The sequence below is a fragment of the Amphibalanus amphitrite genome, unplaced genomic scaffold (assembly GCF_019059575.1).
Source record: "Amphibalanus amphitrite isolate SeventyFive unplaced genomic scaffold, NRLGWU_Aamphi_draft 000168F_arrow, whole genome shotgun sequence".
Lineage (NCBI taxonomy): Eukaryota > Metazoa > Arthropoda > Thecostraca > Balanomorpha > Balanidae > Amphibalanus > Amphibalanus amphitrite.
This window is the reverse complement of record NW_024881663.1, coordinates 32,516-48,749: the sequence shown is the minus strand read 5'-3', so window position 1 is coordinate 48,749 and position 16,234 is coordinate 32,516. Positions and strand designations below refer to the sequence as shown.

General features: G+C 52.5%; 1 protein-coding gene across 1 annotated transcript in view; it reads left to right on the top strand.

The window, feature by feature from the left end:
• LOC122383586 (kinesin-like protein Klp98A) overlaps window positions 1-13,145 on the top strand; it is a 103,927-nt gene extending 90,782 nt beyond the window's left edge. Inside the window, exons 18-19 of the mRNA XM_043370162.1 lie at window positions 4,502-4,776; window positions 8,066-13,145. Of these exons, the coding sequence (XP_043226097.1) occupies window positions 4,502-4,776; window positions 8,066-8,209 (419 nt within the window). The 3' untranslated portion in view covers window positions 8,210-13,145. The remainder of the gene's footprint in view (window positions 1-4,501; window positions 4,777-8,065) is intronic.
• Window positions 13,146-16,234: the final 3,089 nt, after the last annotated feature.

Sequence of the window (16,234 nt, the reverse complement as noted above, 5' to 3'; positions counted from 1 at the left end):
CAGTTGACCTGACCTTGACCTGACCTCGACCTGAAATTCATCCAGAGGTGGTCCATATCACTTATTGAGTGTGCCTATTGAATTCCATGAGTAAAATGACCCATAAAACATGTGTCGCACATGCCCTTTTCTATATTTTGTTTTTGGTGACCTGACCTGACCTGACCTGACCTTGACCTTGACCTTTGAATGACAATGTGTGCAACGAATATTGTCTTTGTAGTCTAAGAACACGTTTTGGGCAATCAGTCTCAGTCCATTCTTCGGCAACTACGGTGGAAGGCCGATACTGTAGAAACTTACATTTTGTACCCTTGACCTGACCTTTACCTGACCTCTGACCTACTTAAGCAAAAAAAATTGGGCTCTTAAGATCCGCCTTGTTGAGAGCTTTCGATTGCCGAATAGCCCAGCGGGGCGCGGGTTAAAGTTATCCTCCGACTCTCAAACTACTTGAAATGCACTTAACCGACGTCATTAATGTGCGTGCGCCTGCATAATGAACAGATTCCCCGAATTTTACATTGCGTTTGACCGTCGCGACGTGACTGGGCTGCTCATTTTCGCCAACGAGCGGCGTTATTCAGTGAAGGAGGCAGCTTACCCCGGGGGACAGGGGCCGCGGGGACGGCCGGCGCCGGCCAGGATTGCAGAGCGGCCGGCCGCCCGGTGTAACTCCTGTCGGCCCCGATTTGTGTCTCCCCGGGGAAGTAACGGCCGCACGTGAATCACCACTGCCGCCGGAGTGGGAAAACGGCCGACTCAGTTGCCGCCGTGTGGCCGGTCCAGGAGCCCGGCGCTAACACGTCCCGGGTCAGCTGCTCAACACAGCTGACACAGCGTCTCTGCTACCGTATCTCGGCCGCAGTAGCTCAGTTGGTCTCGGCTATACTGTCTCTTGACGATCTCCATATGGTGTCCATTGTGTCTCGCTTGTCTTGCGGTAGTGTCCGTTGTGGATCGCTTGTCTCGTGGGCAGCTAAAAAACACTGTCTCGGTTCCAGCGTGTCTGGTCGCCGCTAGTATAGCTAGCTAGTCTCGTAGGCGCTGGCGAGATTGATCACCCTACTGATGGCAAATGTCACCCGTGATCCAGCTTCATTACCGGTTTGCATGCTGTTAGCCTCTTCGCTGTCCCACCGCAGTCCCGTGTTTCTTATTCGTTCCCTGTTTTTCGCTGTGCCATACTCTTACTCCTGTCTGTCACTGTCCTTTCTGCCTTGTCCGTTCCTGACTCTTTTCTCTATGCCGCTGTACGATATCCCCCATCTGTCCCGTCCCCGTCCCCCTGTCCCCTCTCCTCCGCCACTGATGGTGATGGTGTGAAACTGTCCGAAACTGATGCCCCCCCCCCCCCCATTAGTCCCTACTCCCTTGAGCTGTTCGGAGTCACGTTCTGGACGGCAGTGGTCGGAGACTACCCCTCGCCTTCGTGTACTTTATCTGACGCTCGCCCACCCGAACCGGCGAGATATCTCCCATCCTGGCCTTCGGAACCGTCGGGAACAGCCGTACGTTGAAGTTCGGCGCCGTCCCGGTATTTTCGTCCGCTGAGGAAGAAGGAATGTCCCACCGGGAGAGAACGGTTATCCGGCAGGCTATTGTATCGAGGTGTGACTTTGCCTTTATTGGTCATGAAGTAGATTCTGACAGCAATTGGTGTATAAATATATCATATCCCACAAATGGCTTCTGTGCCTTTTGTGCTCGATAGTGTGGCTTACTTGACAGCCTTTGTGAACTGGTCGTTCAGACTCCAGCCAAGTCCACGGCATTTCTCCGCTGTCACTGTTGACGCCGTGCTGCGACGAGGCCCTTCCGAGCCGAACGCGCCTGGCGTGCGACCGGCGCACGTCTGCAGCCGACGCGACGGATGGCACGCGGCTCTGGCCGGCTGCCGCGCGCGGTGCGTGTGACGGCGAGCGCCGTCTGCCTGAGGCCTCTTGCACCATAATATCCAGATAATTAGAATCGACAAGCTATTTTTGTAGTTAGCTAACTTACGGAAGTAAATTTTGTTGCACCAGCCCATTACGTAAATGTGCGGCTGCTCCATAGAATTTCTAGCATAATGTTACGAAAGTGTTTTTGGAGTGGATATCCGGTGCAACAAAATCTAAGTGAATCGAAATTTCCCTTGTTAGGTATTTTGGTGCAAGAGGTCCCTGGGCGTAACGAGCAGCCAGTTCCGGCCGGTAGCACCCCGGGGTGATTGCCCCGACCGGAGCCGCGAGTGCTACCGAGCACGCTCCACTGCACCCGCCGTTCGGTCCACCGCCAGCGGCACCGACCGGTTCGTCATTGTTCGCAGCTGGTCGCTGTAAAGAATCTCGGCTTCAATTATTCGCCGATATTGGGCCGACAGTTGAGGAGCAGAGGTCTTGACGGAGCGCCGCGCTGGGGGTATTGCTCGGCGCCGTCCGCCGGCGGCCCGTGTCGGGCTGGACAGCGGGGGCGGCGGTCGCCGGGTGTGATAGCGGCTCGGGTGTCGAAATGATGTCGACAGGTTAAACAGAACCGCCCACGTCGTAGACGGGTCATTTTTCTTTTGATTAGTATTCGTTCTGCTTTGTTCCAGAAATAACCAGGTGTCAAGCGTCAGACCGCATGCATTTATCATGTGACTGCCTATCATCGTTGCGGATTTTCTGTCACGACGTGGTCTATTTTTGACACAGCGAGCGTGCTGAATTCGCGTTTTATTGATATGTTTTGCGATGGTCCAGAACTTTGTGATAATAATTGATGGCTAGAAGCGGGCCTCAAATTTGCTCTGCGTGCGCCCGCAGCCACAGTAATGGCTAAATAACAGCGCGCGCTGCTGCGTCATTCTCTAAACAGGGCAGGTGCAGGCCCACATTAGTGCAACTGGTTTCGGACCGATCCACGGAGTGGGATGGGAGCTACGAAATAATCCGAGACTACCAGGAAAGTTGGGTTGTAACGCCTAATTGAGTATTTTATGCTTGGCCGAAGATCAATGCACAACAAAATTGCGCGTATAGTCGACTACAGAATGATGTTCCACTCCTCAGAAGCTATCAGTTGACCGGGGCGCTAAGTTGTGCCGTTTATCATGCAATTAAGCGTGTCGATTGTGAGCATTGGGACAAAGCTATAATTTGTGAACTCAGCCCGTGTGATGCGGCACAGCATACCACTCCAGGCAAATGCCATTGCCTGTGATAAGTGGAACATCATTCTGTAGTCGACTACATGTCACATGTATTCTGCAAGAAGCATTGCGCTTCCTTGCGTGGTTCATATGAATTCAACAGGCTGCGTGGTATACTGAGAACCATCAGGATGACTTAATCCTTCCTTGGCGTATACCCATAACGTGGTTTTTGTGGAGGTGCAACACAGAAGGATGCAAAAACTTGATCCCCTTAGCTCAATACCTGCCAGAGCTTGTTATGTTGTTCGGGTCTATTGAGAACTTTTCAACACAAAGTTTTCGGGAGAAGTTAGCTGCAGGCGCGGTCCACTCCTGCCTTGTTGGCATTTTTCTCTGGGGGCCTCGCCGTCCAACTGATTGGGTTGTTTGTCACAGTGCGATTGGTCGCCGGCGCTCGTCATTTGCACTGGATGGCGACGGCAGCTGGGAGGGCAGAGGCCACAAATCAGCCCGATTACGGCTGTGATGACTTATTTACAGCTCTGGGCGCGCCACATGGCTCGCCGCGCTGCCGTTCGGTACATGCTGCGCACGGCCGGAATCGCCAGCTGGTCTCCCAGCCAAGATATTGGACGCGGTTTGAGATTAGTTCATGAAGGTCAAGGGTATAGAGATAGTAAATCAGGTGCTGTGCTGTATCAATGGCTGCCCACCTGGCCCAAGGTAGCATGTGAGCCGTAAGATGGAAGCGTATTGTTGGCCATGCCGCCAGCCGCTGGTAATACCAGTCGCACTCAACTAGCCTTGATTCCTTTTTCTGTTTTGGAGCCATCTGGCGCTTCCTGGCTCGTTGGCCCTCGTTTTCGACTTCCCGTCCCCGGGAGTGTGAGGATCCTCGACATCTAACGCTGGTAAACGTGATCTCACGCCTACTATCGGTATCGACACGTCGTCGACGGGCGTCGGCCATCACGAAAGCTCTACGGCTCTCTTCGGTTTCCCTATCTCGACTTTGTCGCGTCGCTTTGGCCCCAGTCTAATAAGAATGGGTGATTAGGAACATAACGCCTCGCACTGTGCATGTATGACAGACATGTAGAGCAGAGCAGCGGGCCTGTGGGTTCCGCTGCTCTGCTCCGCTGCTCTCTTTTGTCCCTCGTCTTGGTCATTTTTTTTTTAGAATAGGGAGAGCTCCTTTCGAAGGGTACGAGCGCAACGATGTGGCGCTGCGGGATGCATTGCGTATTGCGTAAAATCAATTTGAACAAACTTTTGTCAGGCCTTAGAGGTCGCTTCTCTGCTGTTGGGCAGACTCATATTTTGTCTGCCTTTGGGCGGACAGTACGGTACGGTGCTCTGACCTCCTCTCCCTCTCCCCCGCAGGCTCCGACTCGCCGCCGCCGGCCTCCGTGGTCACCGTGCCTCGCTACGTCCTGCGTGGCGCCGGCCGAGACGCTCACTTCGAGTACGAGATACGGCTGTGCGCCGGCGGCGAGCGGTACACGCTGTACCGTCGCTTCCAGCGGTTCCGCGAACTGCACCGCTACGTGGCGCAGCGGTACGGCGAGCAGGCCACCGCTGCCGTCCGCCTGCCGCCCGCCAAACTGTTCGGAAGGACCTCAGAGACGCTGGCGAACGAGCGACGCGGTCAGCTGGAGGTGAGACAGGGCGCGGTGAGAGGTGGGACAGTCGCCAGGGTGAGTCGGGGCGCGGTGGCCGCCGGGGCGGGCGCACAGTCGCCGGGCCGCGGACCGGCCTGTTGCAGCCGCCGATGTTCGTCGAACTCGACGCGCCTGTGGCCGGCGCTGCGGCTTGCTGTACAAGTTTGTCACTGCCGACAGCGCTCGGCGTCTGCCCGGCACGGCTGGGACGCCTGCCTTCAGGCGGCCCTGGCTCCGGCGATCGGCGGGGATGAGGCGGCCGAACTCCGGCTAGGTGCACATTGTCAGTGTTCCGGGGAACGTGCCGGCAAAAAGTGTGCAAGAATGTGAATTTTAATTAATAAGTAACTGCCTCTCCTTTTTTCAAGCATTATTGAGCTGTCTATGGAACTCCCTCATAAGTTAAAACGAGAGTTTATTCGGAGTCGTTATCTTCCGTTGTAAGTCTTTTGTAGTCACCTGTCTACATTGGTATTCTATGAAGTCTGCTGTCTGTCGTGGTCCCCTGTATAGCATGCTGTCTACGGTGTGTGATATTTGCAGTATGCTGTCTGCAATGTGTGCTGTGTGGACTATGTGTCGTTCTCGTGTGCCGCGGCGCGGTGTCTGGGTGCCGGGATGACCGTGCGAACGGTGTGCCGCTGTGGTCGATGACGCACGAGCCCCCCCGTGACCCCCCCCCTCCCCGATCCGCCGGGAACTATTGATTGGCAGGCGGTCGGACGGTGACCACCTCTCTGCCTCGCGATAGCGCCCGGTCAGAGGTGCGCCAAAGGACGGCTGGATGGTCAGCGAATACATAGAACGGACATAGAGACTGGTCAATGGGATAGCGCCGGGTCAGAGGTGCGCCAAAGGATTGAGTCCGATAATACAGAGATCGTATAAAGACCCAGGGTCCGGTCAATGGGATTGGTCATCAGCGATGGTGGACAAGACGCATGGGGCTGGCAGACATTGTCTGTGGTTACTGGGGCTCAGTAAACCAATGGTTGCTGCCACCGGCAGATGTTGACAAATATACGACTCTGCGATACGACAAACCAACCTTCGTAGTTCGTTCGTTAAACTACTTTGGCACCTGCCATTAGCGAGTTAGAGGTTTCATTGTAAGCTGGTTGATATCATTATTGCACGGGCAATACTCGGGCGGATATTGCTAATTCCCTCACATTACAGTAATTCCATTAAAACTGTGAATGCTAGAAGTTAATTGATTGGATCGCCTATGCCGGCCGGCGGCGGCGTTCCGTTTTGGCTTATGCGCATTTGCTAGACTTCAGTTTGACCTCCATTGATTTATTTACCTGTGTCCTGGCCTGCAAACACCTGCGCAGAAGCCGTGAAAGTGATTTGTCCAAGTGAGATCCGGTTACTGTGCCCTGGGTATTGGTTACTGAAGCTCTTGTTTCTGGTAAATAAAGCTCAGGTGACTGGTTACTCTGATTGGTAACTGGCCGCTGTCTTGGTTACTGGTTGCGGTGGCTTTGGTTACTTCGGCTCTGGACATGTTACTGGTTACTGTAACCAATTACTGGTCGTTGTGTCTTGGTTACTGTTTACTCTGGTTCTGGATATAGGTTTCCGATGCTCTCGTTATTGGTTACCCTGACGGGTTACTGGTCACTGTGACTGATAACTGGTCTTTGGCTTCTGGTCACTGTGTCTTTGGTCACTGGTTGCTGTTGTTCTAGTTGCTGGCGCTTCTCCGGTGATCTGATGCTCTGATCTAGTTGACTATTCTTCAGGTAACCCAGTTCAGTTCGCTCAACCATGCGACACATTCTATAACCTGGCTCGTTCAGTAGAGCTGATATTACTGTGTTCCTTTCATCCATGATTCAATGCTTTAGTTTCTGTTATTGGCTTCGGCCTCTTGTGCTGATATATTGATTTGTTGTTTTTATTTCCTGTTTCTTGATGATCTTACGCTTGATCCGAGTCGTGTGTAAATATAGCTTTCGGTACGTATATCTAGACGACAGCATAGACGTTCTGAAGTTGTTTCCCTCCGTCATATTTCCCAGCTATCCATCCCTGCCCTAGTCCCAAACTTCCTTCGGATGGCCGGTCCCCACATAACTCTCGCTACCACCCCAGTCTCGGACTCCCTCCGGCCAGCCGACCAGCCCATCCGTCATCGCTGCGCGCTGCTGCCCTTATCTACCGGCGCGGCGGCGACCCATGACCTTCCCCGTATTCTGGCGACACTAACTCTCTCTCTCTCTCTCTCTCTCTCTCTCTCTCTCTCTCTCTCTCTCTCTCTCTCTCTCTCTCTCTCTCTCTCTCTCTCTCTCTCTCTCTCTCTCTCTCTCTCTCTCTCTCTCTCTCTCTCTCTCTCTCTCTCTCTCTCTCTCTCTCTCTCTCTCTCTCTCTCTCTCACTCACTCACTCACTCACTCACTCACTCACTCACTCACTCACTCACTCACTCACTCACTCACTCACTCACTCACTCACTCACTCACTCACTCACTCACTCACTCACTCACTCACTCACTCACTCACTCACTCACTCACTCACTCACTCACTCACTCTCACTCTGACTCTGTGAGTGTTGCGAGTTATATGAGAGTTATGTTACGGCTGTGAATGCGGTGTTGAGTGTCTTACCTGTGAGTACTGTGAACGTTTTGTGTGTCCTGTTCCTGTGAGGGGTGTAAGCGCTGAGTTTCCTGTGGGTACTGTGAGCACTGTTGATATTTGTGGAGCGTGGGACTGTGAGTGTTTTGAGTTCCCTGCGTCTCTGAGTGCCCTCTGTGAGTGCTCTGGTCGGCGGCTGTACGTGAGTGCCCCGCCTCTGTGAGTGTTTAGAGCGTGGGCCGTCCGTACCTCGCCGGGGGGCTCTGTTTGCGCGCCGGCCGTAATATGTCTGCTCCGGGCCGCGATGGCACCGACTGTCTGTGTGTCTGTCTGTATGTCCGTGTGCCGTAACGCTCTGAGTGAGCCGACCTAAACCATACACCTTACACAGGCTTTGGCTGCGGCCTGCTCTCCGACAAAAACGCCCACCGCCACCGATGTATTAAATCATGACAACTTGACAAATGGCGTCGGTGAGGCTTTGGCCGCGTCATCTTATCGGCATCATTCTGCGAATAAGTGTAAAAAGTGATCAACATGCTGCTCGATAATGAGCCCGTGCGGCCTCCCACTACTTATATTTCTGGTACATCCGCCCTAGTGGCGACAGTTCTTTTGGGTTGGACTGACGGGCAGATAATGAAGCCTATTTGAGGACATCCATCCGGCTCGCGTCTAACTGTGGTTTTTCGCTTTTCCTCAGGAGTATTTAAGGCGGCTACTGGAGAAGTGCTCCGGCCTGGCCGGCTGCCCGCTGCACCTGGGCGTCACTCGGCGCACGCTGGCCGACTTCGCGCCATTCTTCCAGCGTGGCGTGTTCGAGTTTACGCGCGCCATGACCTCGTGACCTGGAGAGAGGCGGAGGGGCTCCGGCTGGCCCGCCGCTCTCTCGGTATTTATTGGAGGATTCCCCTTGCGGCTGCCCTGGTTTGTGACTGTGGCTCTCTGTGGCTTGTTTTCGGAGCGGAGGGCTCACCCGAGTGACCGTGAAGACCGATGCTGCAGTCTCACCGCAAGACATTGTCTCTGTGGTGTGGTAAAGTGCGGGATTTCGGGCTGCGGTTGTCGCAGCCGGGTGGTTCCCAGATGTGTCGTTTGCGGGAGGTTGTCGTTGTTTGCTGTCCTGATGGCTTGTGAAGGGGTTCTGTTGTGAGTTCAGAGCTCAAGTTCAACCATGCGACTAAAGGGCGTAACTGGGAATGGGGCGAGTTGTACTTGATTGCCGGTGTACGCTCCGAAGTTGTCTTCTCTCCGTGATGTGTGGTGAATCGTAGGCGTGGCGAGAGAAGTTCGGGGCTTCTCTGACCGTCCATCCATCCCAATAGCTTCCAGACTCTTCTTATGGTTATTTCCTTTCCAGGGACCAGCCAGTGCCATTAGCACACCGATTTTATAGATCTTTTACGGGAATTCTACACTAGAATGATAAGGGGCAACATCACATAAATCCACAGCGCTGGCAACATAGCATAAATATGCATTACCTCCGCAGCACTAAAATGAGCGCGTGCGTTTCATTCATAAATAGAGGACACAATTTTTTATAAACCAGTGGCTTCACTCTGAAAAAAAAATCGTTATCAAAGAACGCTTTTTCAATGCTTATAAGAGCCAACCTGGTCTGCATGTGACTTGCATTTAAGTGCAGACCTAAACTAATATATGCTGCTTCATAACTCAAGTTGCAAAAGCTGCGAGGAAGTTTTGATGAAAATCTAAAAGTTTTCCCGCTATTAGTTGTTGCGTCCTAGTTGAAGCCTTCAAAGTCTTGTATCTCGCACAACCTGTTCCTGTTTACGGGCTTAAGTGGTTTATCCGTGTAGCTACTGGCAGTGCCGTATGGCGGCTGCGCGGCCCGCTGTTTCTAGCTGCTGCCGGCGGTATTCTGTCTCCGTCGCTACTGGCAGTACTCTGTCTCTGGCTTCTGCCGGCAGTGCAGTGCCTCTAGCTGCCGGAACGGTCCTCTGTCGCTCTAGCTGGATCCTCTGCCCCTGCAGCTGCTGGGATGGTCCTCTGTCGCTCTAGCTGGGTCCTCTGTCCCTGTGGCTGCTGGAATGGTCCTCTGTCGCCCGAGCTGGGCCCTCTGTCTCTGCAGCCGTCACGGTCCTCTGTCTCCGGGCGGCGGCGCGGTGCCGGCCAGCTGGCTGAGTTTGCTCGCCGGCGCCGCTCGAGTGGCCCTGTCCGGGTATCAGCACGGCCCCGGCCCGGACGATGACGCCAGATTGAGGTCAGCGGCTGAGGGACAACAGCCCAGGGCCGCCGCCGATGGCCGCACCGCGCCAATAGGGTGGCTGGGCCGGTGTGGACAGACTTTTGAACTCTGGTATCCGGTCGCTTCCATATTTTGGCTCCATCTTTGACCTCCCGAAAGTCGCGTGGTTGGCTAAGGCAGGTATTGTATTCACCGCTTAAACAGGCTATGACATCTTCCACAACTTTTCGAGAGGTTAAAAGCAGAGTCAGATCGCTCAATCTGAGGGAATATTTACCCCATTCCTTGTCTCCCGTGCCTTGCCGTCTACCATGTGCCTGTAACTGCGTCACCGCTCTGCGGCCCCGCTGTCTGCGCCAGCCACTCCCGTCTGCAGCGCTGATTGTCCGAGGTATTTATGTAGTCCTCTGGGAGTGACAGATATAGATCAGTCTGGCTCCAGAGGACGGACAGAGACACAGTGCCCGCTGGCTGTCCGGGCCGGAGGGAGGGAGCCGAGACGGGTTAATGATGAAGGGAGTTAGTCTGCTGGGGTTGGCTGGACTACCCCTCCGCTCTGGTCTGGGAGATACGCACAGAGTCGAGAAGATACTGCTCCATTCGCCGGACGATTCAACTGTCTTTCACGATGATGCCTTAAAGGTGGGGCTTTGATGCGGACTCGCGTCATGTCGCCGCTGGTATAGACAAGTAGACGCGAGTTATTGCTCCGAGACAAACAGGGTACTGATCGCGAGATGCATAAAGCCTGGTCACGAGCCCGCAGTACCTCCATGTATTCTACGGTTACGCACATCAAGCGCACAGCACCAGTAAAATGCGTACAGGCTTGGCTTTACATGGTAACATTATGGGTATTTACTGGGTCATTGTGAGGTTCCTGCAGCACAATACGTATACAATGGGGACAGCTGATGCTATTGGAGCTTTGTGTAGTTAGTGCACCGTTCGAGATCTGAAATGTAGACTTGTGTAGAGTGGATGGGCCTGGCTCAGACCTGCAGTGTAAACTGAGTCGGTTGGGTCTTTCTCATCTATTGTGTAGACTGAGTCGAGACGAGACTCTGACTAGAGTCTCTACTGGAGAGCGACTCGCTAGTAGCTCTGAGTGGAAACCGGCCTCGACTCAGTCGAGGTGACGGTCGTTTCCCGAGTTCTCAGCATAGAACTGTCGAGCTGCACTGCAAAGATGACCGAACAACCCTACGCACTGGTTACTCGCTCCATTAGGGAAACCGCGGGACGTATTACTACTCTGAGCATAATATCCTGCTACGTATATAATGTGTGTATTTGCTGGTAGATTAGCTTCGATGTGCATGTTTTAAGTGCTGAAAATAGTGTATATTACAACTGAGGTTGTTGGATTACGTACCCATGCTTTCAGGAGGATTGTGCTTTTTGATTGTTGTTTGACAGTGTGTTGATGGGGTGTTCTTGTGAAGTGAGTTGCTGCTATCACTGTCCCTCAGTCTTCGGTCTCCATGATAGAGATCTGGCTTGTTTGTTGCTATTCGCTATCGGCATTATATATGCGCTGTTGCACTCCTGAACAATATTAGCGTTGCAAATTGTATTTCTGTACTTCATTATCCTCACTGTTCGTAAATTTTCTTCATGCAGTTTTGTTTTGTGCATAACTCTTCAGTAACTGCACGGATGCATATCTTTTAGATTCACAATCGAAACACAGCAGTCCTTCCTTGGAGAGCCATTTTACCGCTGTTTCCTGTTCTGTCATCCAACTCCATGAGCGTTCATTACCTTCTACCACTTTAACCCGCGCCCTGGTGGGGTCTGTTTATAACGCGACCTGGTGGGGGGGGGGCTATTTTTTGCCCCCCCTCGTATCTCCGAAACTACTGGACGGATCCGCAAAATTCAAACGGCGTTCGAAAGGCCTGTCAAATTTGTCGAAGGAAACCAAATTTCATTGACCTCGGGGTCACCGATGACGTCACAGGTCAGGTCAAAGATGAAATGTTTCACCGTTCACGGGTCTTCTAAGGAATGCGCTATAACACCGAGGAAAACGCATTTTGTCGAGAATCAGCGATAGGGCGTCAGTTGCCTAGTAGATATGTTGCTATTAGAGGTCACTGACAATACCAGGTCACGTCACAGGTCAGGTCACCAAGGGTCACAGGTCAGGTCACATGAGCCCAACTTTACTAAGGTTGTGTGATGCATGTTTTATGGCCAATTTTTCATTTCCAACTCAATGGTGTTGGTTATAAGACTATCAGGTACGGCTTAGGTCACTTTCTGGTGAAGTTTAGGTCAAGGTCAGGTCAAGGTCAGGCCAAAAAAGGTCAAATTTTAAAGTTGATAGTTTTGCATAAAATGGGTATTGATTCGATGCAGCTCGTCACGGGAAGTCTAATGGTGGTCTTTGTTTTGCGCTACGGGGTCTAGAATTGCTAAAAATTGAGTTTGAAAATTTGACGTCATCAATTTTGAACAGTTTTTTCACTATAACTTCGCCAAAAAAAGAGGTATCAATCTCAAATTTGGTATGTGGATGGAAGGCGGTAAGGACTATCACATATATTCCGTTTTTTGCGAAATTCAAAAAACTTTTTGGATTTTTCAATCATTATATCAAAAAAAATATTTTTTGATTTTTGGGGGTCAAAATCCAAAAATTTCAAAAATCCGAGATAGCAGTTTTGTAGCCCTGTCAATTCTACAGCTTTTATGTCCTTATCATTTTTCTGTATTTGCAAAGCTATAGGCCTGACAGCTCTTCCCGCGAAACCCTTTTTTGGGTCGAAAACGGCAGAACATGACGTCACTCTGACGTCATTTCCGGCCAACCTATCATAGCCTTTGGAAAAATTTTTGGTCACCATATGTAAAATTGATGTCCGGGAGGGTACTGAAAGTTTGGTTACGATCGGCGCAGCGGTTCTGGAGATATATCGAAAAGTCTGGAGGGGGGGGCAAAAAATAGCCCCCCCCCCACCAGGGCGCGGGTTAAGAGGAGCTAGACATCGAACTTTGGTGTCAACAAGGGCATGCATGTAATTTGACACACTGCTGAGTGCTGACTATATATAGTTGATGCCTGTCGATGTTTACAAACAGCGCTGCTGACTATAAACAGACGAGTACCGTAGTGCCTGAACCTCGGAAGCTTTAAATCCGTCCCGTTTGGTACCGTTCCATTACGACGTCTGTCTTCCACCACCACTTTCCGCTGGAGAAAGTGGCGGTCACGGAATTTCCTTTACTGAGCATTGCGTGGGTCACGTGACCTCTTTCGTGGAGTCGTACGCCTACCATCCTACATTGCTGAAAGAAAAACAACGAATGACTTGTGAAGTCTTTTACGGTTTATGTGTTCGGAGCTGGTGAATTCATCGCCGTTTTTGGCTTGCGCAAATGATGTTTCTTGGCTTTCTCTGTGTGCCGGAGTGTATGTACTGTGTGTTATCTATCGCCTTTGACGCGTGTATAACCCCCGAGTGGCTGGCTCGTGTCGAAATGCGAGGCCGGTTGTGTGGCACAGTGTCCAATGGACAGTACGAGTAAACTCGTGTGTGACAATACAGGGTCTCGGAGTGACGTACGAGTTGTGTTTGGTGGAAAATGGAGAATTGTTGAAACACAGAGCGAGGCTAGCTCAGACTACCATTTTCGTCGTATGAATGGTCATGTTGTATGCCATATTTTGCGAGTTTCGCTTTACTTTATCGATATGAGATTACTCCAGTAGCGCTTTAACGCCGTTTATGGGTGTCTTTTCTGATGAATGCACTTCAAAAGCTCATTGAAGCCCGCTCATAACTATACGCACACCGCCGTCCACCTCTGACCGCTATGAATTTTAGATACATGGCAGCGGTGTTCCTACCTGAAATAACTAACGAAAGCGCCTATTACTAACACTGAGAGCTGTTGCACAATCAGACAACCCACTTTGTGATGTTAAAACGCTCGCTGCGATATCCTCCAGCAATGCGGTCAGGGTTTCATCGGTGTGCCACCTGCGGTATTCGATCGTTTGATCACGATTTTTAACCCAGTCTCGGACCCACTTCTGACACACCTTACATAAGCCGAGTGTCGGCGACTTTTCAAGAGCCGTCGCCGCCTGGGGATCGATTTAGTTGGTCCGTGTGAGTGGGATAGAACGTGAGTAGCACGTCCTGCTTCTCCCCATGTTGGAGCGCTGGGTGGACAGTCTCGGCGGGCTGAACCCGCTGACCTTTGTCCACCGTGAGAGGCACCGCATTACTCAAATCCTGCAGAAGCCGGCCGGGCCACGCCGCCAGCATTTTAACCAAATTGCTGAAATAGCGTGGCGGCTTAAACTAATGGTGTTTTGGAGATTGTGTGAAACGCGGCATGCATGCTTTATTTTTGTATAATATTCAAGAAAGCTCGGCATTTTAACGTCGCCTTTCAACAAGCATGAATATTGAATAATAAGGGGCTGAAAAATATTAGTGCAATCGATCAATACGCTGGGAGAATATTCCGAGCCAACTTTGAACGAAGCGGGCTGGGCTGGTGGGGGGGGGGGGTAGATACGCAATGCATGCCCCTTCCTCCACTAGATATAAATGCATTTGACGAGCGACACCTACGGGGTCGTGCGGCAAAAACTTTCTCTGTCCGCGGGCGCCACTGCAGCGACACCTGCCGTGTGGCTCCAACACTATTGGCTCAGTCTGTGCGCCCACGCCGTGCCGCGAGCACCGATCCTACACATTGTTCAGCGTTCTTGTCTTTCCGATTGTAGTTGGACCACATCTGGTGAGTTCTCCCCACGTGGTGGGTGCATTACGCCGAGATGGCCTGGCTGGGCCGTGGTGTCGTATGTTTATGTTCGCCCAGTGGGCTCGCGGCACTGGCAGCCGGCTCTCAGTTAGGAACTGCCAGACCAAAGTACCAGTCGCTGGCTGTTTTATTTTTTTTCTATCATTGCCTCTAGGGCCCTTGCCGCAGGTTCCTGCACCACCGACAACTGTGGTGTCCCCTACGGCCGCAGGGGCGCGCCGCGGCCCGCGATCGCGTCGTCGGCCATAGCGCGTTTGCGCCGGCGACCGTATACGCAGTTACGCTCGTGCCGCAATTCAGGGAGTTACGTCTTATGCTGCCACCAGACTGCTAGCCTCGTATCTTGTTGTATTCATCGCCCTGTCCACGCGCATGACCTAATGTCTCTGTGCACCCAAGGCCAAGCCACCCTGACGCCATCTTGGCGGGTCCGAGCAGCAATCGTGTGACCTCTGCCCAGCGATCGCGTGATCGTGACGTCAGCGGTAGGTGTGGACACCTCCAGCGCTGGTGGCGCCGCGGCGGCAGCGACAGCAACTGCTGGTAGCCACGTGGCCGCCAGCGGCGCAGGCGCGGGCGTGTCATTACGTAACCGTCATCCGCGCCGTGAGGCGGCCCGGGTGATTCACCCGCCGTGACGTCAGCTGACCGTGACCGTGGCCTAGCGGCCTTTGGCCCGGCGACCGGACCGCAGGTCCGCAGCTGATTGGGGGTCGTCTTGCACCGGGTCTGCAGCGGGCCATCTGGGCTGGAGTCAGGTCACTGCTGGCTGTATGCCACTCTGTGGGAAGCAGCGTTAGTCGGTCACAATTTGGCCAGACGTGTACGCAATCGTGTATGCCTGAGAGGCAGCGTTAGTCGGTCACAGATTGGCCTGACGTGTACGCAACCGTATATGCCTGGGAGGCAGCGTTAGTCGGTCACAGATTGGCCTGACGTGTACGCAACGGTGTATGGGCTGGAGTCAGCTCACTGCTGGCCGTATGCCACTCTGTGGGACGCAGCGTTAGTCGGTCACAATTTGGCCAGACGTGGATGGGGTGTTGGGCGTAATCTGCACCCAAAGTGCATGACGGGTGTACAAACGTACGAATACACAGACCCATATTCATCAGTCATGCATTTGCAAGCGCAGCGGAACGGAGAAATGCATTTGACGAGCGACACCTACGGGGTCGTGCGGCAAAAACTTTCTCTGTCCGCGGGCGCCACTGCAGCGACACCTGCCGTGTGGCTCCAACACTATTGGCTCAGTCTGTGCGCCCACGCCGTGCCGCGAGCACCGATCCTACACATTGTTCAGCGTTCTTGTCTTTCCGATTGTCCACCGCCACCCCGCCGCCGCCTGTGGTACTGTGTTTCCATGCATTGCTGGCTGTGTAAGCGTAATCTGCACCCAAAGTGCATGACGGGTGTACAAACGTACGAATACACAGACCCATATTCATCAGTCATGCATTTGCAAGCGCAGCGGAACGGAGAAATAAAATTAGAGTTCTAACCAAGCGACGATGATTTTTTAACGTCAGCTGGAAGCTTGCAAAAAGGCAAAGACGTGTAGGAAGTACCTATGTAGTTATGTCAGACGTTTCGCTCAGTTAGTGAAACAGGCCTCAGATGTTAAAGGGACTATCCCACCTTTAACATGGGGTTTGAGTTGAGATAGCCAACTAAGCCAAGTTTGCGGCGAGGTTCAGAAACCACTATCTATCTAGGTTGCAACCCCCGCGGCCTCTTGGTGTTGAAGAAATTCGTTCCCTTCATTTGAAAATGGGCCTTGCACAAGGCCCTATCTTCAACATGGAGCGACCTTTAGTGTGAAGTCACCTCGTTTAGTCATTCTGATTTAAATGGGTTTGTTCGTTGAAAAATCGC